This window comes from Bactrocera oleae, chromosome 4, assembly GCF_042242935.1.
Source record: "Bactrocera oleae isolate idBacOlea1 chromosome 4, idBacOlea1, whole genome shotgun sequence".
Classification (NCBI taxonomy): domain Eukaryota; kingdom Metazoa; phylum Arthropoda; class Insecta; order Diptera; family Tephritidae; genus Bactrocera; species Bactrocera oleae.
The window spans coordinates 63,926,137-63,951,777 of NC_091538.1; the positions used below are offsets into that span (position 1 = coordinate 63,926,137).

The window sequence follows — 25,641 nt, forward strand, 5'->3', positions numbered from 1 at the left end:
ATTATAAAAAAATATTAACATTATAAAAAAAATATTAACATTATAAAAAAAATATTAATATTATAAAAAAATATTAATATTATAAAAAAAACATTAATATTATAAAAAAAAAGTTAAAAGAAAATATTAATACTATAAAAAAAATATTAATATTATAAAAAAAAATATTAATATAAAAAAAAATATTAATATTATAAAAAAAAAATATTAAAATTATAAAAAAAAATAATTAAAATTATAGAAAAAAAATTTAATATCACATAAAAAATTATTAAAATAACAAAAAAAACAAAGTTATAAAAAAAAGATTATTAAAATTATAAAAAAAACTGTTAATATTATAAAAAAAAAATAATAAAAAAATAAAAATAATATAAAAATAAAAATTATATAAACATAATGTAAAATTAAAGATATTAAAAAAAATGCAATAAAAAAAATATATAATAATGCAAACAATAAATAGCAACAGCATAAATAGCACATGAATTGATTCCTTTCTTTTACAACCATTTAAATCAACATAGGAAAACATAGTTGTTTTTGTAAAATTATTAATTTATTTGTGTAGTATCCGCTTTATATAACATTTTAGAAAATATTGACTTTTTTGTTTTTCACTAAAACGTGCGCAATTATTATTATAGTTATACCTACACAGCTCGATTGTTATAAAACTCATCGAAAATTTCTTTTAAAGTGTTCATACATATGTTTTTGTTAACTGTAAATCAGGAAACATAAAACAAAGAATGGAACATATTACTAATTATGGTTTTGCTGGTCACTTATATGACAAACTACGCAAAAACATCCTCACGATCTGCGCCCGAACCGTCGCCGGCATCTTCCAAATTGGAGAATAATAAAAAGTGTGAAGGTCGATGTATTTCGTGATAGAATTCCTTAGGATTCGATAATTGCAGCTCATACTTCATGTTCGCATCGTGTCGTACGCCCATAAAGTTATAATTCCAACTGCCCTGCGCGGGCACCATGAAAAAGCCGAGGAATTTGTTCGATAGTAACATTTGAACGCGTTCGTAATGTGACGGTAAGTAACCCTTGGGATTGTTACCCTTATCCGTATTTTTAGAGCCCCATTCAAAACCGGATGGCGTCAGTTTGTAAGCAGTAAGTGAACATGATCCTGGCGTGAATGAACAAGTAATCACAATAGTCTTTTCACCGTCCCACGTTGCATTTTCTTGCATAATCTTCGCATGTGTGGTGATATCTTGTGGTGATAATTGTGGCAACTCATTCGGTTGTGTATGTATCCAACCGAGTGGTTCCATGTCTTTGAGGTACTGATGCGTAGGCAAAGTGTTGGGCAAGTTCAACGTCTGATGTGTGCCCCATTGTGGTGGCATAACAATGCAACGGATTTCTTTGACCTAAACGATGCAATGCAATGCATTAACAAAAATTTAAACATTTATTATACATTTTGAAATTCTTCAACATAGCAATAATAATTTATAAAAAATTACCTGAGGATTGTCCGGCGGACTTACGCCATACAAGTAACCAGCGATTTGGGCGCGCAAATCGGAAATTGTGACGAACTTTTTCAGTATATTCTTCGGTAAAATATACGTATAACCAGTTTCTTTTATATCGTCCGAACTGACATAAATGTGATTCGTACGCAAATGCAGATTTGTAGCTGATATAGCACGTACACGCCACTCGGTTTTCGAACTAAACGTTTGCGTTTCATAATTCGATGTGGTAGAGGTAATAATTTCATCGCCATGTTTGTTCGTTGTACGTGTTGTTGTGGCTGTCAGTTGATTCTGTTCTTTTGTTTGCTTTTCAATTTCAGCTATTTGTTGACGCTGCGCAGAGGGTGCACTAATTTCCATACCCAAAATAATATCACGAATTTCCGATTGTGTTAGCGAGGCCACATTTACATTGTTCTTTTTGCCGTAATCGGCCAAAATCAGATCCTTAAGCTGCACTTCCACCTTTATCCATTCTTCATCGGTGAGTGTTGGCCAGATATGATGCGCCTCCGTTATAGTGGTCTTATCCGGTTTCAGTATGATCTTCGTACGTTCGGTGTTCACATGTAACGCACGTAAGATTAAAATCAGACGACTGAATGCTGTATACGAAGAGATGGTCTTCAACCAATCATCATAGAGATTGAATAACACCATTTGCGGTTCGGTGGCTTTCAGAATAAGATCACCGAATTTTTCTACTTTAAGGCAGGCCTATTTTAAAAGAGATATTATAAAGAAATTTAATATGTTTAGAAAAATTGGTATTTTATATTTATTATGTTCCAAAAATATAACTGTTGTTTGACTCACCTGGAATGGTAATTGCAGTTCGGAGCCTTTAATCACAATATTCGGGAAATCCAGCAAATGCACCTCCAACGGATCCAACATACCCTTACGTGTAACGATGATTTGTTTAGGTTGCTCTTCCACCGGTAGAGAACGAATTAAAGCCGCTACTTCTTCGGCGGTCTTCCATTTCGCCAACTGACCCAAACGTTTTTGACCCGCCCACACAGATGTATGAATGATTTTCAAGAATAATTGGCCAGTACGTGGATTGAAAATGAAGATTGCACCGTTAATTGGTTTCGTTGTTAGATTGCCTTCGAATGTTTTGTGTATGGTTACACGATATACATTCGTGTCGTCAACAAACCAAATGATCTGATTCGAAAACAATTCACCATAATTCTGTGAGCTCAGATATGGTTCAGTTGGCTCGGATGAGTAAAGTTGTAGAGCTTTACGTATACGTTCACGTAATACATACAATGCCGGATTGGCCTTCATAATTTTCGCCATAGCCTGCTGTATGAGTGTCTTACAACCTGGGAACCAGTTACCGTAGGCAGAGTGTAAGTTGTATGCCAAATCAATAGCGATTAGCACACCGGTTGGCGAAGGATATATGGACATGTTGTCGGTGGTGTAGTCAAGAAATTTGGCACGTGCATAACGTTCCACATCGTGTGAATCGTAATCACCCCAACGTAACTGTATGTCCAACCAATACTTTTGTGTTGTTGTATTGTCCATTGTATCTTTTGTGTCCGCCAGTAGAGAAGGTCGCGAAACATTCCATTTGTAAGCGGGGAATAGCAAAATGTCAGCACAAGACGAATTCATCTTATATGATTTACGCGGATGTATAGTCTCCTTTTGTACAGTCTCAATTTCGAGTGCATCCAATTCCTGATCGAACACTTGACACAAATCCATAACAATGGACTCGTGTATCTTCTGCCACAAGTGAGCACGGAATATCTGAATCAAGGAGATTTTCAATGTTGGAATTTTGCCATGCATAAAAATGCCCGTTAAATCAAGTTGCACTTGGAAACCAACGTATACATTGGCACGATTGATAGTTGGTGACCACCATAGTGTGAAACGACGATTGGGAATCTGATTCAAACCGGAACGTTGAGCATTAGTTAGTTTTTTGTACTTCATTGACTCTTCAAAACCAGATGCTTTTTCCCAGAAAAGACCCTCCCAAGTTGGGAAGTATGTACCCTTGAAGAGTGTATGCTCTAGAATACCCTCTACGCCACCCAAAGCTTGTATCATGTCTGTACGGTAATTATTCAAATTCCATAATTTACCATCATGACGTTGATGTGTCCACCAAAAGGGATTTTGTTTAAGCACTTGATATTGTTTGAATTCTGTGCGTATACGCCAGCCCTTATCGTAGGCGAGTGTGTGGCGATCTTTTTGGAAGAGCGTATTTATACGTGGTATACCGCGATCCCAGCTATCTTCCAAGTCCTCTAAAGTCAGACGACGATTCTGCGCATTCGCCTCTTGCCGTTTTAATGCATATTCGGCCCACACGCGTTGCGAATCGATAAATTCGCTCTCCCATGGTTGAATATAACGATATAAATTCGGAATCAATTGATCTTCGTCATGTGACATACCTGTTAAGTAGAAGAAATACGTATTTTTTATAAATAAATTGTATGTGTAATTATTTTATAACGATGTTTACCTGAGCGGAAATGTGTAATACCGACATCGGTCTGCTTAGACCAACGCAAATCCGATTGTGGAATAAGCACGTGACCCATGCTCAACATGCCCAAGCCACCCAACTCTTTTGGTGTATAGAACACCACAGGTGGGAAACGTGAAGGCATTTTTGAGTTGAGACCAATTTTTATACGAGTCTGTATTTTATTTTCACACTTGACCAACAGGTCGAGCAGTTCCTGCGTGTTAACGACAGCTTCGCGGAAATAGGTCATAAGGCCAATAAGCGCAGTATTCCATTTATTAACAATCTTTAGAATATCAAAAATATTTAAAAAACTAGTTCATAGTATAAATTACATTTGTTTTTGTCACCTTTGTGAATGTTGTGGAACCAGAAGCCATTAGAATCTGTCGCACACGGTTATGGAATCGGCCCAACGACTCATCATCCACACGCAGGAAACATTGAGCTGTACGCTCTTTTGTCACCTCGTTTTGTAAATTCCAGACGCCATCGCGATGTGTGAATTCTTCAGTTTGTGTCCGACACTGAATAGCAAATAATCTATAGATATAGCATTATAATAAAAAAAATATTATCGCAATTTAGTACCTTCGGCAATATACGACATTCAAAGCCGCACATATTAAATAACAAATTTGGATTGTCTTTCGAGTAGACCGACACGAAAGTGTTCTCCCAGTTAATGGTCGTAACGGAGCGAGGTAAACGATTCTTAATATCCCAGAAAACCGCACGTCCCCTGAAAAAATATAATAATAGAACCAATATTTAGAGTCTTAATAATAAAATAAAAATGGCAGAGCAAGCAACTCACAAGTTGACGTCATGTTTCATCAACCGCATGCGCGCATCTCGTGGCCAACATTTTTTATTGTTGTAACCAACAATATTTTCATTATTGGGATCTGGATGTTCGGTGAGATAACGCTGAATCAAATCACGTGCTTCTTCTGCCGTAAAACGGAAGAACAAATGAATACGATCCACATAACGGCAATATAAACGTATTGGATGTGCAGTTTCGGTAACAGTATCTTGGAACGTGAGGAAGTCGTTTGGCATTTGTGGTGGTCCGGCCATCTCACTGGCGCGATGCAAACCAAGCATTAGCAAATCCAAAACCAAACCGTAGTACTGCGTTATAAAAGAGGAGAATTGAAGGCCACGTATAATGCCATAACTGTTGGTGTGATTCATGTCTTTATAGTTGATGACGACGTTATTCTTAGCTGTCATATAATCGGCAATATTGTGATCAACTATGAGCCGAAGTAAACGATTCAACAGTGTCAAATCGATTTTTTCATATAGTTTTTCGAAACGCGATTCCAGCAGTACATTGCATTCGCCCTCGCCTACATCCCAAACGTCCTGCAGATTGTTAATGCCTTTGGATTGTGCAGTATAAAAGTCAGTATAAAATATATGTGTTATATTTGAAAGAAAACATTAATTTGCAATTCATAAAAACGTACAATATTTATAGCTTCATTGGTTGAAAAGTAGAAACGCGAATGCGTGAGGTTTGCAACAAGGGGATTTCAAATGCAAATCACTTTGCTACAAATCACACACACAAACGTCTACATACGCACACTTATTGTAGAAAACACTGATTATAGCATTCTAATGACCGTCACACCGGCTATGGCTATTCACTCACCTTGACACCACTTATACGCCAACAGTGGTGGCGGTTCAGTGTCGCTTGGTTTTATCCATGGCGGAAAGAGCCGACGCTTATCCGCTTCATACCATAAATATTGATCTAAATAAGCATCCGTTATTTTCTCTAGTGGTTCAACATCGTAGACGGGTATCAAATGGCTATATAAATCCATAAACTCAATACCAACCTAAAAAATTGTACAAGGGAAGTTGTATAAAGAAAATACATTAATAAGGTTTATTATGCCCTGAACAGGCTATATTAAGTTTGCCACGAAGTTTATAACACCCAGAAGGAAAAATCGGAGACCCCATAAAATGTATATATAAATGATCAGCGTGATAAGTTAAGTCGATTTAGATATGTCCGTCCGTATATACAAAGACTAGACCGTCAGTTTTTGAGATAACGATCTAAAATTATGCACGCGTCTTTTTCTTCCCAAGAAGCTGCTCATTTGTCGGCTATCGTACCACTATAGCATATAACTATATACTTCTTTTTTTGACACGATATCTTTATGAAATTTGGCATCTCCCATCAGACAACTATAGCATAAAACTGTCATACAAACTGGTCGCTCAAAATTCTGCTCTTGTATGGCAAACTTTGTTATTTGAAGAGATATCTTTACAAATTTTTCCTTGCGTTATTGTACAAGGCAACGGTACAATCTTCGAACAATTTGTGTAGTTCGGATCACTATAGCATATTGCCGTCATAGAAACTTACAGTTCAGAATTAAGGACTTGTATACACTTTTTTATTTGTGTAGGGTATTATAGCCTCGGTACAACCGGATTAATGATATTTCTTGTTTTAATCAACATACCTCTTTAAATGCACGCTGAGTTAGCAAATGACGTTTGATACGCGACAAAGCCTCATGCGGGTTATCATACGCCTGTTCAATGAGACCCAACTCTTCACGCTGGCTTTGATTTAGGCGCGATTTGACACTGTATGCTTCTTTTAGACGCTCCAAAGCCAATATTAGTAATTTAGTGTCATGCTTATATGAAAGCGGTGGGAATGGTATTGGACCGAAGCGTCGTGACTCCAACCAATGCACTGTTGTTGTGTAAATGGCTACAGCTTCTTCGGGTGAAATGTATGGACCATCTTTTAAATAATTATGTTGGCGTTCTTGCTCTGCCTTCAAATATAGACGTGTTAAACGACCTAAATTTTTCTTGCAAACCGTTTTGTCAACTGTAGCGCCACGACGTATGCGCTCGCGATTGTAGTGCGCAGTGTTAGTCCACCAATCGGCCTTCATTTTGACATAACGCAATATCATGTTTTCTATAGGTATTGGCAGGCCGGGCACTTTCCATGGTATATTCGCTTTCCAACAACGCCAAGCTTCCGATAAATGCTGCAATATGGTACGCGCTTTGTTTTGTTTAATACCTTCTGGCATCATATCAACGATATCGTGCATAACTGAGGCACGTAACTCCAAATCGAAGTGTGATTCGACACGTTGCTTTGTGACGGTCTTCGCGACACCCTTTGAATGACGACCCTCAAATTGACGTGACAACAAATTGCCCAACCAACGTTCTAACAGCGGAGTTATTCCCCGCATAAAGAATAACCAAACACGCCAACCTGGTGCCCAGAAACCACAGCCTGGACCTTTACCAACAGGACCCTAGGATGAAAAATATATATATATATATATTATATCATATTGTATCATTGGAAACACACAATAATTTACCGTATTGAAGCGATAGTAGATCAGATGTTTTAAATCTTTGCACATGCGTATTTGTCTCATTAATTTGTATTTGTAGCGATACATGCCAGATAACTGGCCAACATGTGCGAATATGTACTGCAGTCCATCAGCCAATTGAAAAGCGTCGACATTATTAAGACGATATTGGACATGCGAATCAATGATCAATTTAGTCAGATGCAGGATTTCACGGCATAAATGAAAGGCTGTAATTTGAGAAGAAGGTCTGTGCTGAATTATAAAAACATATATGAAATGCTAGGATACCAACCGTTGCCGAAACGTGATTTTTTACGTTCTTTTGTGGTTAGAGTTTTCACCGGTTTTAAGTTAAAGTTATAATCCAAATGCAAATAGTTTAGATTTTTACGATGAATTAATAAGTTAAGCATATTGTAACCCTGCCGGCAAACTTGCAAGCCAGCCTCTACCCAATCTAAGGTGGTGGTTTGAAAAAATTTCGTCGCTTTAAATGAGCGAAACAGATACCTTAAGAAAAAAAAGAAAAATACTGTATACAACATTTTATAACACAACTTATCTGACTAACCTCTTTTTCTGTGGTTTTGGTTTGCGATGTTTTAGCGCATTTAATACGTAATATTTCAAAAGCTTCTGATAGCTCACACGTACTTTAACAGGATGACCTGGTGGGCAGTGTTCTTTGTACCAACTTTTAACAAGCGGAACGTCTATAGCGCGACGCGATCGGCCCGAGCGTAAGTTAAAAGGTCGCGGTGCCCATAGCAGTGCTATACCGTTAGCTGTGTTATCAGTGTAAAGTGGTGTGTCTTGTAGGAAAGGTTGTACTTCATCGGGCAATGAGAAATCTTCATCATCATCCGGCATCGGTTCCGCAATCTTGGTATTAGCATGGCGATGTGAAATCGGATTGATTAGCGGATCGAAGTAAAAGGCTGGCAAATCAGGATCTTCAGTTTTAATGTACACGACATTGGGCGTATGATACCTATATGGTATATAAAAGCACATATAACACACAATTATATATATATAAATATGTATAGTATAAATGATTGCAGTTTATTGGTTAATATACTTTAATGCAATAATGTTTAAATGTAACTGTATGCAACTGTCAGCAGCTGTAGGGGAGTAAACTTTCTCTTACAGCTTCAACGCAAATCGCACCTCTGAAAACTTTTTGAAATAAAGTCGCTTGAAAGTAGTAATTTTCTTATGAGTTTTGTTTTTTGTACCACCAACATAGAATAAGTGTAGAAATAATGCTTTGAATTTCTGCGTTTTCGAGTGGTATGTAATTTTCAAAGTACATAAAAGGAGATATTCACTTACCAGGAAAGGTGCACGAAATGAGGCATATTATTGTAAAGGTAGGGAAAAGCAATTCGATATTCTGTGCGAATTGGTTGACGTATGATAACCTTATTGATGTCATTAAATTCATTCCAGTCTTCATCGCTATTGAAAATCAATATAATATTGAAATTTATAGATAAAATTAATTTTGTTTATAATTCGAGCTTACCCAACATTGTGATCTTTTATGAGCGGTTCAAATTTCGGTCCGCCTGGTATAGCCATATTAAGCGCTTTGGCGGTAAAGAAACTTTTGGGATCGAAGAGGTAGAAAAAATTGTCATCTACTAAATCAGTAAGTAACTGATTGGCTAATCGATATAAAGTAGCCAATTGCGGCAAGGTCAAATTCCATTTACGATAAGTGGATCCATTCACGTATGGGGTTCCGACTAGAGGTCTATGCTCGTAGAACCATTTATGTACGGGTCCATCTTCTTCCGTATCTAAATCAATTTGAATGGCTTCCAACGGTTCAACATCCAAAATATTGTCTGCATAGTCTAGCGGCGGTTCTTCATCATCAAAGGGAGGGAATCGCATACGTTTAAAATGGCGCCGATCACGCTTTTCCCGACGCATCATAATCCACATGGTTCTAAACAGAAAAAATTGTTTTTCTTATAAATACATCAATATACATCTATATCACTTACCCCCATTGTGCTATATAAACTGGTTCAATAACCCATGGTATTTCATTTACGAAAGTTATAGCACCTGTGATATGATACAGGACTTGTACATCGCGTATTTGCTCCCAGGGCATCGGCATGTTTTCAAGTAGTTTCAAAACTGCATGCGGCATATATTTCAATGCCCCCAAGTATACACGCTTATCATGCCGATATTTACGCGAGGTCATATCACCATGATCACGTATTATTTTGCGAATGTGCTCAGGTGGCATATCTTCTTTTTGAGCATCGACAAAACCAAATTTTCTTTTCTCTGCAAATCTTTTCGATTGCAATTGGTGCCATTTCTGTGCTTTTTCTTGTAGCTTCTCCTCAGTAATAATGTCGGGTTTGGGTGTTGGTATTTGGCCTAGTTGGGCTTGATTGATACCACCGACACTATTACTACCAACTATTCCACCTTGTGGCATACCAACACTGCCATTTGTCATCGGTACCGGTAAAGGAGCACCCGGAGGAGGAATTTGTTGTATTTGATTTGCCATTTGATGTGCATGCATTTGAGCTTGCTGCACTTGGGCTGCAGCAGCATATGCCTGTGCCTGCTGCTGCGCCATAATTTGTGCCGCCCAAGCATTGGGCGGTATCATATATGGTGGCAACGACATTTTCGCGAGCCTTTTTAATAAACAAATGTGTTCACAAAACTGAAAGTAGAAAAAATTAGCAAATGTGAATATATGAAAAACTAGTCTACGGATACACAAAACAGTGTGTAAAAACGACAGCAGCCCTTGCTAGACGTCGCCGCTTGGTATGCAAATTTCATTTCAAGCAAGTTATGTTTAAATCAATAAAAAACGTTATAGAAATAAACTCACCTAATTGCTCGGCACTTAAGTCTTATTTTTCACACTATTACAGAATTGAATACCTAATATTTTTCAACAGAACAATAAAAAATTACGGAAGAAATGTGTGAAAACGTTTTCTAATCGAATCGCGGTCAAAGAGTTGCCAACGGCACATTTACAAGCCGCTGATACAGAATGTCCGAAAAGAAGAAATGTACACAGGACTATAGTGGAATTGAAATAATATAATAAATAAGAATAGCTAAGGAATAAGAAGTATATATATTGGAAAATGGACGTAAATAAAATATCTTTTTATAAATTAAATGAGATATTAGATTTGTGACATATGTTTTATTTGGTTTCATAGGTTTATATGAATGTTAAATATGTATAGGTATACTTATAATCTATACTTTGTATGAGTATTTAATAAAAATAATAGTTATATTTGTTTTTGTTTGTTTAATGTTATTAAGTTTGATATGGAAATTATTAAAATTGATTGAGATTTTATCTTCCATGGTATGTTTCGAAAATTCCAAGCTACTTTGTTTTGCTTATTTCACACTTAAACCAGCAAATAGCAACGTTGCTATTAATACTAGTTATTTTCCTCGTATTTTGCCAATTTACACGTAGTGTTTTTATGATATGTGGAGTGTAAAAGCTAAGAAAATCTGCTAAAATATTATTAAATTGTTAGTGAAATTAGTTCCTTTTACAATTAGTGTACACAAGTAAAAAAAGATGTTTGCAAATTTGAAAAACAAATTAATAGAAGAGGTGAAGGCGTCTCCGTCGAAATTCCAACAATTTGCGGTAATTGAAAACAAGATTAGAAAAGGAAAACATAAGACGATAAATAATTACTTTCAATTCCTACTGAATTAATACCTTAAGTAATAAATTTGTGCAAGATATTTTCAAATTGAAATAATTTAGGAGTGGTGTCTGCAATTTTTTATTTTTTCTTGAGTTTACATTTAGTTTTTAATAACATACTTATTTGATGTATCATTGTTATTTTGACTATGATGTCTAAAAATGGAAATAGGCTGCTGTCTCGTCGTCGGCCAGTACAACCCCAAGTGGTTCGGAATCAACTACGACAACGACAACTAACGAAAATTTCTTTAGCATTACAGAAGAAGGTGAGTATCAAAAATGGATTCAGTTTGGAATATAATTTTATAGTTATTGTACATACTTAGATACACCACAAAATTCGCCATATAAACCTCTGAAACTACCACCTGGTTCCGTAAGCGGGCGAACATATCATAACGGACCTACCGGCGGTGCTATACCCCGTACACGAAAACTCTCTAACTCATCAATGGCCAGCGATGTCTCTTTCCGTTTGCCCACCTATGATTCACCACCTGTAATAATAATTTTTTTTTTTGGAAAAAAAGCATTAAGAACTATCATGTTTGTATTATTTTAGGTGTACCATCTACAATCAGATTTGGAGTCTAATTGCAGTGAGCTAGAAGATACAGCTTCTACCGCAAAACTGGACGTGGTAACTAAGGAACAACTATACGATGCTTATAAAAAATCATTGGATCGTTACCACAAATATCGAAGCCGATATACAGATTTGGCTAAAAGATATAAAGATTTGGAACGTGACAGTACCAAAGCTCGGGTATGTATATCTGTAATCGACGTATGTCTTCCTATAAAAGTATGCATTTGATACATTTAATATTATTTGATATGTAATTCATTATCAGATATGTAATTTCAAGATAAGATATAATACCTATCGTATTTTAGTTTACTAACCAATTATTTTTTTGTAGGAATGTTCTTTGGAATTTATTTTAAATAAAAAGTTATTTTAATTGAAATCTGTTCATAAAATTTATGTGACAGTATAGTCAATAAGTAAGAAAGCAATAAAAATTAGATAATTTCTTAATAAGTATTTCTTTTTTTTGATAGTCCGTGCTTGTGGAGACCCAGGAGAAGGCTATACGTCGCATCAGTGAATTACGTGAGCAATGTTCGTTAGAGCAGCAAGCAAAGGCGCATCTCGAAGAGGCTTTGCGCATGGAAATGGATGATATGCAATGTAAAATGCAAGCATATCAAACTAAATTAAAATTACTTGGCGAAAATCCGGACAATTTGTCTGCAATTCTATTAACATGTGAGTCCAATAATACAACTGGCGGAGCGTCACTTATAGATTTGGATGATAACAATAGTAATACCAACATAGAAGATTCAGAAGATTTGAGTGAAAAGAAAATAGTAGATAATCTGGAATGTTTGAAAAATGGACAAGATTTTCCACAAATGGAACAACTGAAGAAAGAGTTGGATGATCGGCAACGCAAAATCGAAGAGCTGATGACTAAAATGTCGAGTGCTGAAGATACAATATCACAATTACGTAAGCAAGAAGAAGAAAACGCGTTGTTATTGGCTCAAACAAAGCAGGCTATTCACTCCGAGTTAGAAAACAAGGAAAGTGAAGTAAAGAAGCTATCAAATAAAATCAGCGAAATGCAAAAGGACCAGCAAGATGCTGCAAAAAAAGAAAAACAATTAAGCACTCAGTCGAATGAACTCAATGAATTGCATGAGAAGTTAAAGAATCTGCATATTGCCAAACAAGAAAGTGATGCTAAACTAATTGCTTCGGAACACATGCTGGGACAAATGAAAGAACAGCTACTTGTAAAGGATAATGCAATAAAAGCTTTTGAACAGAAATTGTCGAAAGGGCTCAAGGACAGCGAACAGAAATTGGATGAGTTGCGACAGCAAAATGCACAATTGAACGAAATGCTACAGCGATATCAACAAAACGAGGTGTCCCTTGCCGAGATCGATAACGAATTGAACAGAACGAAAAACGAAAATGACAACCTTAAAATAACAATTGGCGAGAATGAACGAAAACTACACGAACTCGAAGAAGAAGTACGTAGCCAAAAGGAGCAAATAGAACGTCATCAAAAAGAGCGTACAGCCGAAGAGAATCGTTGGAAGCTTATGTCTGCTCGAGAGGATGAATTAACTAAGCTGTGGCAAGAAGTGCAAGCGGATAATGAAGTACAAAGACAAATAGTAAAACGTTTAGAGTCGGAATTAAAAATATCAAATGAGCGAAATCAGCATAATGAGAGCGAAACGATTGTTGCACTCAAAGCAGAATTACACAAGGCCAATGAAGAGCTAGGCGAGAAAGCAAACACTTTAAAAGATCAGTTAGCTGTTAAGGAAAAAGAGCTAAAGTCGAGTCTAAATAAACTAGCAAAACAGAAGAAACAATTTGACAACCAACAAAGTCGAATACGCGATCAAAGCGGTGAAATTGAAATGCTACGAACTGAATTGAATCAACATGAACAACATTTAAGTAATCTCCAGAATGAATCGCAAGCACGTGAACAGGAGTCCGAAGCGGAGAAAGCTAAATTAAAGGCCCAAGTTCAATCTATATTACAAGATATAGTGCAAATTCAAGATGAAATGCGAGTTGTGAAGGAATCTCACGATGAGTTGGAAGTGGAGAAGCTGAAACTCGAACAAAGGATTGAAAATATGCAACGGGAAGCACAGGATGCTAGTGACGGCACTCAACATTGGCGAGATCAATTGGTTGATACTGAAGACAAACTACGCCTTATAGAGTCAAAGTTGCAGAAAGTCGAGACTGAAAATTCACAAGTAGCCGAAAGGAATTGCTTGCTAGAAGAGCAGAACAATCGTTTTGAAAAACAATTGGTCGAGCGCGAACGCCAAAAGGACACCGAAGAGGCAAATGCAAATGAGCTGCGTTTGAAGTTGGATGGCAATGAGACGACTTTGCGTAAATTAAATGAAAAAATGTCAGAAATACTGGATGAAAATTCTCGTCTGCACAATACACAAGAGTTAATGGATCACGACTATCGGACTTTGCAAGATAAATTTAATGCGTTGGAGAAAGAAAAGTTAATGGCAGAGGATGTACAAATAGGTTTACAAGAAGAACTGGAACAACTGCGAGAACACAAGTTGGTATTGGAAAATAAGTTGCGCGAAGCCGTTGAGCAGCTTCAGCAAACCGAGGAGAAATGTGCGGAACAAAAGAAGAATACTGAAGCAATAGAAAAAGAACTGAAGGAGATGGTAATAGCTCGAGAACGCTTGGAAAATCAGAATCAAGTAATGAGTGCAGAACTAAATGAACTTCGGGCTGTACAGTCGGATGATGAAAAATTGCACAATTTGATGTGCGAACAAAAACGACGTATCGAAGATTTAGAACACGAATTGATTGATAGAGAAAAATCCGCAAAAGCGAATATTGAAATTGTAGATAAAGAGAATAAAAATTTGAATGAAAAATTGGGTACATTGGAAGCAAGTAGAGAAGAGTTAGAAGTCACAAAGAAAGAAAGCCTTCTTTTAAAAAAGCAAAATGAAGAGCTAAATCGAGATTTGTGTATTTTGAACACAGAACTGAAACAAAGCCGGGACAGTAGCCAAGAACTTGAGACACAATTGACGCAGTTGAAGGCATTGGAGCAGGAAATCACAGAAAAAGAACACAAAGCATTAATTGATGAAATTAATAAATTGAAAGAGGAATCAAAAACGCATATTGAAGAAGCGCGAAATAGGGCGTTAGAATTGGAAGCATTAAGACAGAAGTTGCAGAATTCAAGCGAAATAAATGAAAAACTTGAAAATACCGAGCTAGAGCTTCAGAAAATGCTAGAATTAGAAACGAAGTTACGCGTCGATGCTGCTAATGACGCCGAATTGGCCAGTAAAAAAATCCACGAGCTTGAAGAAAATTTGTACACTGCCAAGAGCGATATTGAACGATTGCACGAAAGCAATGACGCTATTCAAGTGGAGATGGATAAGTTACAAAACAAAAATGAGCTACAGGTGCAGAGTTTAGAAGTAACAATGCAACAATTGAAAGAACACAATGAAAAACTTCAGCAACAGTTTGCGAGTCAAAAGGTTGACGGCGAAAAACTAGCTAATTTCGAACAATTGCAAATTGAAAACGAGTATCTAAGCAAACATGTGAAGCAATTGGAAACCGAACTGACGGCACAACGCACAGAAGCGTCCAGTCAGTTGCAAGAAGGGCAAGACCTGCAGGAGAAACTAAAATCACTGCAATGCGAACTTTATGTGCTGCGCGAAAATACTGAAAAACACGATGCACAACTTGAGGAGAAACAAAAAGCAATTGATAGTGCTGAGAATGAAAGTAAACAATTGCGCGAAATGCTGACGAATGAACATGCCGAGTTGGAACGTCAAATAGTGCACGCCAAGTATATTACTGAGCAAAATGATGCTATACAAAGTGATTTATTACATAAGCAACATCAATTAACCGAAGTTGAACAACAATTGCATGATGTTAAAGCTGAACTCGAAGCGGTGAACTCCAAACACGCCGCAGACATTGTCATTAAAACAAAAGAAATCGATTCCTTGCGTGCGGAATTACAACAAATCACAGTTGAACTCAATGCAAAGGCGCAGCTTCAGGAGGAATTGGACGCTTTGCGTGTTGAACTGACGGAACATAACCAAGTAAAAGAACTCTCACTGTCGCAGGCAACTGTCGAAAATGGACAAAAATCAGTTTTAGCTAGTGATGCCGAGAATTTGCGACGCATTAATGAAGCCTTACAGCGTGAATTGGAAGATCTAAAGCATAAATCAACGTCGGAAATCACCGAGCTGCAACAAGAGATTGAAGATATGCAAAGTAATGCGAGACATATGACTGAAAAATTGGCAGAAGTTGAAAAATTACATAGCGCCTTGACGACACAACAAGTGTTGGCGAACGCGAATGCTGACCAAGAATCTCTGCAGGCTACTCGTGAAATTGCCAGAGGTGGGGAAATATCTAGCTTGAAAGCGGAGGAGCTATTGCAGCGAGAAAAGGCCGAGTTGTCGGCGAAATTACGCGAGATTATGAATGAAGTGCGTGATGTGTCTGAACGTAACCTTTTCCTTGAGCAGCAATGCGAAAACTATTTGATATTGGAACAATCAAACGAACGTTTGAAGCTGCAAAATGCCAAACTGTCACGTCAGTTAGACGAAACATTGGTATGCATGCTTTAAAATTTTTTTTATTTTGTAAATTTATTGTTTTTAATTTTTTTATTGTATCGTTATAGGTGTCAATGCAACACAATGAAGGCATTACAGCGAATACGGAATTCGAGTACTTAAAGAATATTATGTTTCAGGTAAGAGAGTAATCGAGCATATCTGATATCGGACTACTATAGCATATAGTTGACATACGAACTGAACGATCAAAATCAAGGTCTTGCATGGAAAACTTTTTTATTTAACAAGATATATTCACGAAATTCGGCATTATGGTTAAAATCAAGTGCTTGTATGGAAAATGTTTTTAATTAACGAAATATCTTCACGAAATTTGGCAATCTCCGATTAAATTTTCAGATCAAACCATTATAACATATATGTAGTTGCCATACAAATTGACCGATAAAAACTTTGTTCTTGTATGGAAAATTTTTATTTGTGAAGGGTATTATAGCTTCGGCGCAATCGAAGTTAACGTTTTTTCCTGTTTAATCAGAAATTTAACTTGTACCTATAGTTATAATAATTCTTGATTGCCGACTGTCATTGAAGAACATTTGATTTTTATATAATGTTTTTTTTAGTAACAATTTAAACTGAAGTAATGAGACGAAACTATAGTAAACATAATTTAATTCTTATTAATTTAAGTATTTAACGGGATCTGCCAATGGCAACAACGAAACGCTTGTCAAAGTGATATCGGCTGTTCTGAAATTCTCACCTCAACAAACTCAAGTTGCTCTTGAAAAGGAGCACCAGCGACGTTCATTGGTGAGTGCAATGCTAATTTTAAATTTGTTAAAAACAATGTACGTATCTTTTTATGGAATTTCAGATAAACAAAATTCTATAGCAAGAATTGGAGCAAGCCTACGCAGCTACATGGTGGTAGCATTAACATTGGTTTGCCACTCGAAAATATATTGAACTATTAATATTTCTAAAACTACTAAATGTTTACAAAACACTGGATTGGTAGCAAGCATATGTACTGCGTACACAGATCCTTAAGGAGTGCTGCTTTAGCTTCTTACCCGTATTAGGCATTTGGTATAAATTGGGATTGCTAATTTAAAGTTAATGATTTATTTTCGATTTTAGCTACCGATAACGCATTTTAAGTGTATAAAAAAAATATTCTTAACAGAATAATTCAAATAAGTACCTATGTATATCGGCAGTTCGTAATATGTTATGACATACGGGCGTAATGCGGTTTAAATATGTGTAAATTGTAATAAAAAAGTATAAAAAAATAAACTGTACGCCAATTAAAAGACGTTTGTATAGACATAGTTATGGATTTGCTAAGAATTTACATTCATGTATATATACATATACGTATATATACAAAATGTTCATGTATTACTGTTATTTGGTTCGATTTCATTTGCGTTTGTATTTAAAAGGCATTAAGCTGTTATTAATTGTGCAATCTTGTAATGGAATTGTATGTGATTTTTTAGTCACATCCAACGTAAATATTTAAAATATTAAATAAGTCAAAATATATTAAATATTGTTGTAATGTAAGTTTTTCAAATAACCAATGTTTTTAGTTTGAAGTAAAATATATATATACATACTAAAACTAAAACAAACAAAAATTTCGAAAAATATAAAAAACTACGGCTTATTATTTTCAATCCACCTATTTAAAATATTAAATCTACTTAAAGAAGCAAAATGACATTATGATATCCCAACATTCCCAAAAATTAGTATTTGTTTTCTTGTCGGTTGCAAACTGCCAAATTTGTATGGAGGAAGGCGAGATGGAATATTCTAGGAACTTTCTTCGCAACCATTCAGCTTATGCCAGACAGAGGTTGAAACATCTCGGCGGACACACCGTCGACGCATCTGGCGAAGTGGCTGCTTCTTCGTTCTATAAATAGTTTTGGGAATCAATAAGGATTAGCTGTCCAAGTGGGATCCTTGTTGTTGTTGTTGTAGCGGCAGAATTTTGTCGAGTTGACAGTCGTTGGCCGGAACAAATCCGGGTCCATTCCGGTTACGTAGACCCGACTGTTATGGGAACGGTGGGATCCTTGTTGTTGTTGTTGTAATCCTTCGTTACCTTTGGTGCGAGGCACTTGTCAACTTTGGACAAATATAGTTAAACATTTGAAAAGAAAAGTAATGTGGGAAAATATTTGTATTTAAATTTCACTTTTATAAAATTTATTTATATAACTTTTCATGGAAAAATATACATTTCGTTCTTGAACTTAACTTATCTAACTTACGCACAGTATACAAATAAAATAAATATTTATTTAGACGCAATTTAGAAATCACGAACATTGTAATTTATGTGATATAACGAATTCAAAATATAAATAATTAAAAGATATAATCGCTTCAAAAGTTAGCTAAAGCTTTGCTTTAATTAGAAATTGTTTGTTGCATTAAGCCATTCCAGTATTTTAACGGCTTTCTATGTATAAAAGTTTTGAGCGCATTAGTTGTGAGCATTTGCAGTGGATAATGAGGTTTGAAGTCTGCGAGTGCATGAAAACAGCGTTTTTGACCAAATCGTTGAAAGCGCAATATGGCTAATATAGCCGCTTCTTGCACGACTGGACGCTGTACAGCGCACAGGAAGCGTTCGAATATCGAAAAGTAAGTGGAGATATCTGTTGTGAGAGGCAGCGGCTTCACCACGACCGATATACAGTCGAGTAAAGCAGCAATACGTTCATCATATTCGTTCGTATGCTGCACACGCTTATAGTATTCTTCGGCTAGTGGCAATAATTGTTGCTGTAGTAAAATGTTTACAAGTTTAGAATTTCGTTTGCAACAGATGGCAAAGGCATACATGAGATTTGTTAGCTTGCCGGTTTTAAGTTTTGTCACTAGATTCGTTAAAACTTCGAGTGCTTTTGGTTTGAAGGGTTCAAAGTGATATTCGAATCTTAACATTGATAGAAGTTCTTTATGACGTAAATCCTTAGTATCCATATCGTATGTTGTAGCCATTAACAAATGTTGAATAACGGTGATAAGTGCATCTGATTTATCATAATTAGATTCTTCGCGATGTGGCAGCGTTGTAGGATACCAGCAAAGTACTTCGTAGATCATTGGTGATGCCAACTTGTTGTGATAATATAAACATTTGGCAATGAAGAGGCGCGCCGGATTGTGTGCAGCATTATGGAGTGGTATGACAACCAAGTACAATTGTGTAAGATTCAAAAGAATGTTTATTGATAACCTTTCATTCCGCTGGTAATTAAACAGTCTATTTTCAATTTTTTGCAGCAACGCAGCGATGATCTCTGGGCATTTTTGCTGTAAGTGCCGCAACACGATCGATATAAGTCGCAAGTGTGTACCGATGTATTTGGGTGGAACGCGTGCTAACTCACAATTCAACTCGATTTCGGGGCGTGGTGATTTGCAAATTTGATCAATTATCAGACTGGCTAATATTTCACAATCCGCCATTTGTTCCAGTAGAGATGCGGCAAGTGTAGCAGCTGTCACATCCACTTGGTCGCGGGTTGTGTCCAGAAAGTTTGCAATTTGAATTGCGATTTTAGATTCTACTGCATTTTCTTTCCTTTTTCCCGTTATGATTGCAAAAAGTTCAAAAGAATATTTGCTGATAAAGTTTTGCAGCACACTCCTCTTTTGGCTGGAAGGATAATGGCTTCTGTTCATTTCCAATGGAATTATTGGAGTTAGTTGCATGTCAGCTAATGAGTTTTCACTGACTGTCTCTGGTGGAGGTGAGTTTGGTGATTCTAAATCTAAATGATTAATCGTTGAATTAAGCTCAGGATTTTGCAAACTAATTTCTAAACTCAGTTCTGGGCTGGATGGCAAGGTATACTCAATTGTGCTAACCCGTTTAACGATTTGCTGTGTTAAGGCAAAAGGTTTGTTAACTATTGCATTTGAAGTATCGGCAGCAGGATTTATATTTTCAAATGTGTCGTTCGTACTAACTTGCACTTCACTAATAATTTGGGCTTCACAATTTCCGCCTTTATTTGACCTTTGCTTCATTTCGTTATATATTGTAAACTGATCGTTAGTATGTTCGTTAGTTGATGATTGGAACGTTTTGTCTTTGGCTTGATATAAACTGGTTAAGTTGGACAAATTTGATTCGTTATCCTTACAGGAATAATTATTAATTCTTTGGGTTGACAAGTTTTCCTGATCATTTGAGTCCTTTGTTGGCGATGACAAACCCTCATCGCTGCTTAACGGATTATCACGCTTTTGTTTATCTCGCAAACGTGCTGAGCGCTTACAGAATGTAATGGCGGTCATTGAACTTTTTCGTTTACGACCACGCTTACACGGCACTTTCTGCCCATTTGCCGATTCACTTAATATGCTTGTGACTAGTTGTGTTGTTGGAGCATTCGCCAATAAGTTGTCCACAACTGATCCTTCTGGTAGTACAGAGATATCGCAACCACTGCTACTTGTAGGAGAAGCACTTTTTGAGCATGTTTGAGTTATTCTATCATCGGATGCCGCATCGTAGTCTATACTTGAATCGGAGTGGGTTCTATTTTTAGTGATATTTTGTGGACTTCCTTCCACTATAACAAGTATGGGTTCGTCCACTTCTTCATTTTCGCTATGTGAATTGTATAAAGGATGAATAGATGCTGTTGTTGTTGATGTTAATGAAATAGCCTCATTTTGTTGGGAGTCGGCTGCTTTCATTGAAAATTGATGGTTATAAGTGTCTGCAATATCATGATTCTCGGTTCTTTTGGTTAACTCATTGGTATTAGGCGAGAGAATATTTAGAAGCTCAAATTTATGTACTTCTTCATGATGTATGGAAATATCTGCAGCAATGTTTATTTGTTGGAATGGATCTGTAAACTTCATACTACTGAATTCAGCATCCTTTTCCTTCAATTCTTCTTGGTTATGGGTACTTTCTGAAATGTCCGGTATTATCTCAATGTTTTGGGTTTCCTCTAACCTATTATCTATTAAACGCTCTTTGCAGTGTATGCTTTCATCAGGTTTTTTCAAAACAGCAGAAATTTCAGTATTAACATCGTTTGTAATAAATATATTATTATCGAATTGTGTGGTGCTACTTGTATGTTGTTGTTTTTGTTGTAGCGAGTTATTTGTATTTACAATGTCAATGTCGCTATCATCTGAATCACTTCCAAATATTTTATATGCAAAATGCAATTTTTGTTTGGTTTGTTCTTCACATACTTTCGGTTGATTTTCAATTAAACATCTGGCTTCAATTATTTCGAAATTATCACATTTGCTTTTTTCACTGTCGGACAGTTCAGGTACTTTTATGTGTTCAGACAAGACAATATTGGCACTGCTTTTATCTTGTAACAAACTTAATGGGTTTTCATTAACACATAACGAGTTTCCAGCACTAATATCTAAATCGTTAATAGTATTATTCAGTTTTTCATCTCCAGTATGCTTTATATTTACAGATTCAATACTATAATCATCTTCTAAGTGTGCCGAGTAGATACTATCCATTATAGCACCATTTTGATCGTTTTCTATATGGTGATCTTGATTGAAACTGTACAGATTGGCGCAAAATTCGACAGCAGTCACAAAGTGTTTTTCATTTCGGTCTACTGTAACTGTTCCATCATCAGATTTAGAATCGGTTTCGTTATTTATAATAGATGTCGCGACTAGTTTTGCCTTTTTTGTTTTATTCCGATGCTTTCGTTTTCTGTTCTCCTTCCGTTTCCTGGTATATATTGGTTCTTCTGTGCCAATTTTCTGACCCCGCACTTGTTTGACGGATCGTTTGGGTATTTCAAGTGGTTCCTTAAATATTAACTTTTCCAAATCATCACATCCAGTTTGTGTAGTCCCATCTGTACTAATATTATTATTGCTAAGATAACTCATTACATTTATGTTGCCACCAAAGCCGATTTCTCTCGGTGTACCTGAAATATACAGATTTAAGAATATTTTTTGCATAAAAAAAGTTTTATTACCTTCAATTTGTGTTGAAACATCGCTGGATTGTGTTACGTTCATATTAATTACTCTACTGAAATCGAAGGTGTTTTCCCTTCTGTTTATTTGTTGCTCACATTGTGTTGGTAACGGTGATGCCGTTTGTTGCTGTGAAATTTGCCTAGATTCGTATAATGTATGTATCCAATTATGAAACTGTTGCAAGTTATGTGAATCACCAGACCTATTAAACTGTTGCGCTCGCAAGTGGTTACTGGTAGGCGGGTATAAAAGTCCCATAAACATTTGACCAGCCATTTGCCAAACTGTAGAAAATACTTCTGGATGCATTTCGGGAAGGTTCGTTAATGAGCTTATCATTGGATCCAAGTTACTAATATTGCTTATATTACTGTTTGTCGGTAAACCTGCTGTTTCGGCGTTTTCGTTAAGCTGTGTTGTCGATAGAGATGCTGATGGTGGTGGCGTAGATGTTGGAGTGGCATTGACTTCATATTTTAAATTATCATATATAAACGGCGAAGGTGAACTGGATTGTGAGCGTTTAATTGGTTTCATAATTGGAATATAATCTATTTGGCGATGCACATTACATAAATAAGTGCAAGTGCCTGTAGACTTAGATGTATCAGGCAATGGAGGAGGATCTGATAACTTAAATTCATTAAATCGTGTTTCCGAAATTGGATCGGATATTGGACTAAGCGGTGAAACGTTCCATACTTCAAAGAATTTATCAACCAATGTTGCTTCTAATGGAATTAACTTTGGTTCTGGAAAAATTGTACCGACATTATGTTTTTTGATAAAGCATGAAGTTGATGTACCCCGTGTTGTTGTAGTAGATATATGTTGTGTTCCCTGAGAATGAAATTCAATTAAACGTGTTTGTACCGCTTGATTCTGCGTACTATTGGTTAGGATTTTCTCTGTTTGCTTTGTTTGTGTTTGGATATCTCTCACTAATGGCGCTACCGTTTGTGTGTGCATGTGGTTGCTTTGCATTACTGAAGTCTGTGTGGATGCTGCATGGACTTGCCTTGAAACAAATGTATCTGAAGCGTTCAGCAGATTACACTGAATATCTTTATCTTTTCTAAGTTTACGTTTATTTTTAGCTTTTACTTTTATAATAGGTACTTTCATACCTCTTTGTTCACAGTAATTACTTAAAGCATCTAAAAGTGGCTTGTCATACGATTTCATTGTTTCATCTTCATTCAGTTTTTGCATTAATTTCAGATATTTGATTGCTAATTCCGTATAGCTTAAGGGACCTATTGTGTTATCTAATTGAGCTTCTAATTGTTCCAACTGCATTTTTTTCTCGGCCACTTCATTATCCAACCGTGCGCAATGTTCGTGCAGATCATTTGATTTGAGCTCCACATTTTGGAATTGCATTTGCAAATCCAAACATTTCTTTTTTTCATTTTCATATAGTTTGTGAATTTGATTGGCCGATTTCTGAAAATCTCTAAGCTTCTGCTGGATATCTGAATTTTCCCTTTTCAACAATTCAATTTTATTAACCAGTTCATCACTTTGTGCAACTCTTTGCGCCAGATCCTTTGCTTTATACGAATTGGCGCGAAAAGAATGCGTATAGGTTGTAGCCGTGACAGCTTTCTGAATTTCTTTTTTTCTTGGTGGTGAAAGCTCCAAAAATTCCAAGTTTAAATCATCGTAATTGAATGTATGCTCCTCGTCGGTCATGGCTATGAGTATGCTGTGGGCACCGCAATGGAGAATGCAAGATATTGAAAGAGCACAATTGTAACTACATTACACGAACTATGAGTGTTGTCATTCACGACTAATATGCTGAAATATTCACATAATTAATAATGATTCCTTATCTAAAAGCAAAATAACGTTAAATTACCAATTAGCACGCGTATTGAAAAACAACGAAGAAAAACGTTTGACCACAATGTTTATAAATGTCAAAACTTGCCGGTTAGAAGAAGCATTAACAAATACTATTGCGAACGGGGATGACAAGGAAGAGTTGCCAACATAAAGATAGTAAACGCAGCGGCGAAAAATTAAATGTACGTAAAACAGCATGTAATTTTGATAAATATATATCATGTACAATTATTTTAAATCTGATTTACAGATATACAATTTATCACTGTTTTACTAAAATTTGTTATCCTAAAACTATATATTTTTACGTCTATCTTTTAGTTCACAGAGCTAATTGTGAATTCCAGGATGTTATGTCATAGTAAACGGAATGTTTCCGGTTGTCTGTTCAGTATTTTTAATCGTTCTTTGAGGAAAAAGTGTTTTTATCTAAAAAAGCGACTGCTAAACATTTAATGCATGTCATAGTGTTATGTCATAGTGAACGGAATGTTTCCGGTTGTCTGTTCAGTATTTTTAATCGTTCTTTGAGGAAAAAGTGTTTTTATCTAAAAAAGCGACTGCTAAACATTTAATGCATGTGTGTAATATATAAAATGATAGCTTTCAATATGAAAGTGGTGTTCAATAAATTGTGAGCATATAGTGTGAAAAAACAAATGGTTTTGTATGAAACAAACAAAGCGTTATGGCAGTACCTTATTGCAGCAAAATGGCGTTTGAGCGTAAGATGTAACATCATATTTTCATTTTTTTTGAGTGCAAAGACTTGTATACTAGAAATTATGTTTGTGAACAACAAAAATTAAATTATAATTTAATTTTTTTCAACAGTTCCGGCTGGTTAGTTACTGAATTTAGAGAATATGACTGGTTGTCTTTGCCAACTTTGGCAACGAGCTATTTGCGAAACTTCCAGAGAGCCTCTGTGCTTTCCTTATCGGAGCATATTTATTTATTATTGTATAATTTTATTGCATGTATAGTCATGGATTTGATTTTAAAATCAAACTAATTGTTAGTAAAAGATGAATCTATAACATGGAATATTTAGTTGCTACTTATCTTATCAAACCCAAATACAAATATGTAATTGCTATAATTTTTGAATTTGTTATAGCTTTTTAGAAGCTTTCTATTCATCTTTTGTACCTATTTTCGAAAGGTATTATAGATTCGGTGCAACCGAAGTTAACGTTTTTTCTTGTATTTTTTACTTCTATTAATGTTAATTCTTAAAGAAATCTATATTGAATGCTGCCCAAGCGGCTGGTTTGTGTCTTCTTATATACCACTATAGAGCAAATTCACAGCGCACGCTATCACCATCATATCATATGTCTACTTAAGTTCACCATGTACACTTTCACCAGCATATCATATGATCATTCATCACATCACAAAATTATCATTACATCACCTCTGCAT

At 35.9% G+C, this 25,641-nt stretch overlaps 3 protein-coding genes across 5 annotated transcripts; 1 reads left to right on the forward strand and 2 right to left on the reverse strand.

Annotated features, from left to right (window-relative positions):
- Positions 1 to 537: 537 nt before the first annotated feature.
- Prp8 (pre-mRNA processing factor 8) lies at positions 538 to 10,445 on the reverse strand. 3 transcript variants are annotated; one of them, XM_014248151.3, is made up of 16 exons: positions 10,297 to 10,445; positions 9,434 to 10,122; positions 8,947 to 9,375; positions 8,754 to 8,879; positions 7,987 to 8,406; positions 7,708 to 7,925; positions 7,416 to 7,642; positions 6,522 to 7,346; positions 5,684 to 5,876; positions 4,835 to 5,408; positions 4,609 to 4,759; positions 4,368 to 4,544; positions 4,012 to 4,303; positions 2,325 to 3,940; positions 1,494 to 2,225; positions 538 to 1,397 (listed from the first exon to the last, which is right to left on the reverse strand). In XM_014248151.3, the coding sequence occupies exons 2-16, from the start codon at positions 10,081 to 10,083 to the stop codon at positions 801 to 803; spliced, it is 7,227 nt and encodes a 2,408-aa protein (XP_014103626.1). In that variant the 5' UTR covers positions 10,084 to 10,122; positions 10,297 to 10,445; the 3' UTR covers positions 538 to 800. The 3 variants fall into 3 exon arrangements, with proteins under 3 accessions (XP_014103626.1, XP_014103627.1, XP_014103628.1); XM_014248152.3 differs by having other exon boundaries at positions 9,434 to 10,093; positions 10,297 to 10,430; XM_014248153.3 differs by having other exon boundaries at positions 9,434 to 10,093; positions 10,350 to 10,365.
- A 435-nt stretch (positions 10,446 to 10,880) lies between these two features.
- On the forward strand, positions 10,881 to 18,067 carry LOC106627864 (golgin subfamily A member 4). Its single transcript, XM_014248163.3, has 8 exons — positions 10,881 to 11,091; positions 11,327 to 11,423; positions 11,484 to 11,656; positions 11,720 to 11,923; positions 12,223 to 16,365; positions 16,437 to 16,508; positions 17,026 to 17,148; positions 17,213 to 18,067. Exons 1-8 carry the CDS (start codon positions 11,020 to 11,022, stop codon positions 17,228 to 17,230), a joined length of 4,902 nt encoding a protein of 1,633 aa, XP_014103638.2. The 5' UTR covers positions 10,881 to 11,019; the 3' UTR covers positions 17,231 to 18,067.
- Positions 18,068 to 18,532: 465 nt separating this feature from the next.
- Positions 18,533 to 24,312, reverse strand: Ice1 (Interacts with the C terminus of ELL 1). The gene is made up of 3 exons (XM_014248184.3): positions 24,227 to 24,312; positions 22,359 to 24,165; positions 18,533 to 22,307 (listed from the first exon to the last, which is right to left on the reverse strand). Exons 2-3 carry the CDS (start codon positions 24,055 to 24,057, stop codon positions 18,766 to 18,768), a joined length of 5,241 nt encoding a protein of 1,746 aa, XP_014103659.2. The 5' UTR covers positions 24,058 to 24,165; positions 24,227 to 24,312; the 3' UTR covers positions 18,533 to 18,765.
- Between the last annotated feature and the right edge of the window lie 1,329 nt (positions 24,313 to 25,641).

Excerpts from the sequence above, each read along its gene's own strand:
- LOC106627864 (XM_014248163.3), top strand. The coding sequence starts at position 11,020 with ATGTTTGCAAATTTGAAAAACAAATTAATAGAAGAGGTGAAGGCGTCT. Across the intron at positions 11,424-11,483 it reads CTTTAGCATTACAGAAGAAG|ATACACCACAAAATTCGCCA; the intron begins GTGAGTATCAAA and ends GTACATACTTAG. Across the intron at positions 11,657-11,719 it reads CCACCTATGATTCACCACCT|GTGTACCATCTACAATCAGA; the intron begins GTAATAATAATT and ends GTATTATTTTAG.
- Ice1 (XM_014248184.3), bottom strand. The coding sequence starts at position 24,057 with ATGACCGACGAGGAGCATACATTCAATTACGATGATTTAAACTTGGAA. Across the intron at positions 22,308-22,358 it reads TGTTTCAACACAAATTGAAG|GTACACCGAGAGAAATCGGC; the intron begins GTAATAAAACTT and ends TGTATATTTCAG.
- Prp8 (XM_014248151.3), bottom strand. The coding sequence starts at position 10,083 with ATGTCGTTGCCACCATATATGATACCGCCCAATGCTTGGGCGGCACAA. Across the intron at positions 8,880-8,946 it reads ATAAAAGATCACAATGTTGG|CGATGAAGACTGGAATGAAT; the intron begins GTAAGCTCGAAT and ends GATTTTCAATAG. Across the intron at positions 8,407-8,753 it reads CATTTCGTGCACCTTTCCTG|GTATCATACGCCCAATGTCG; the intron begins GTAAGTGAATAT and ends TATACCATATAG.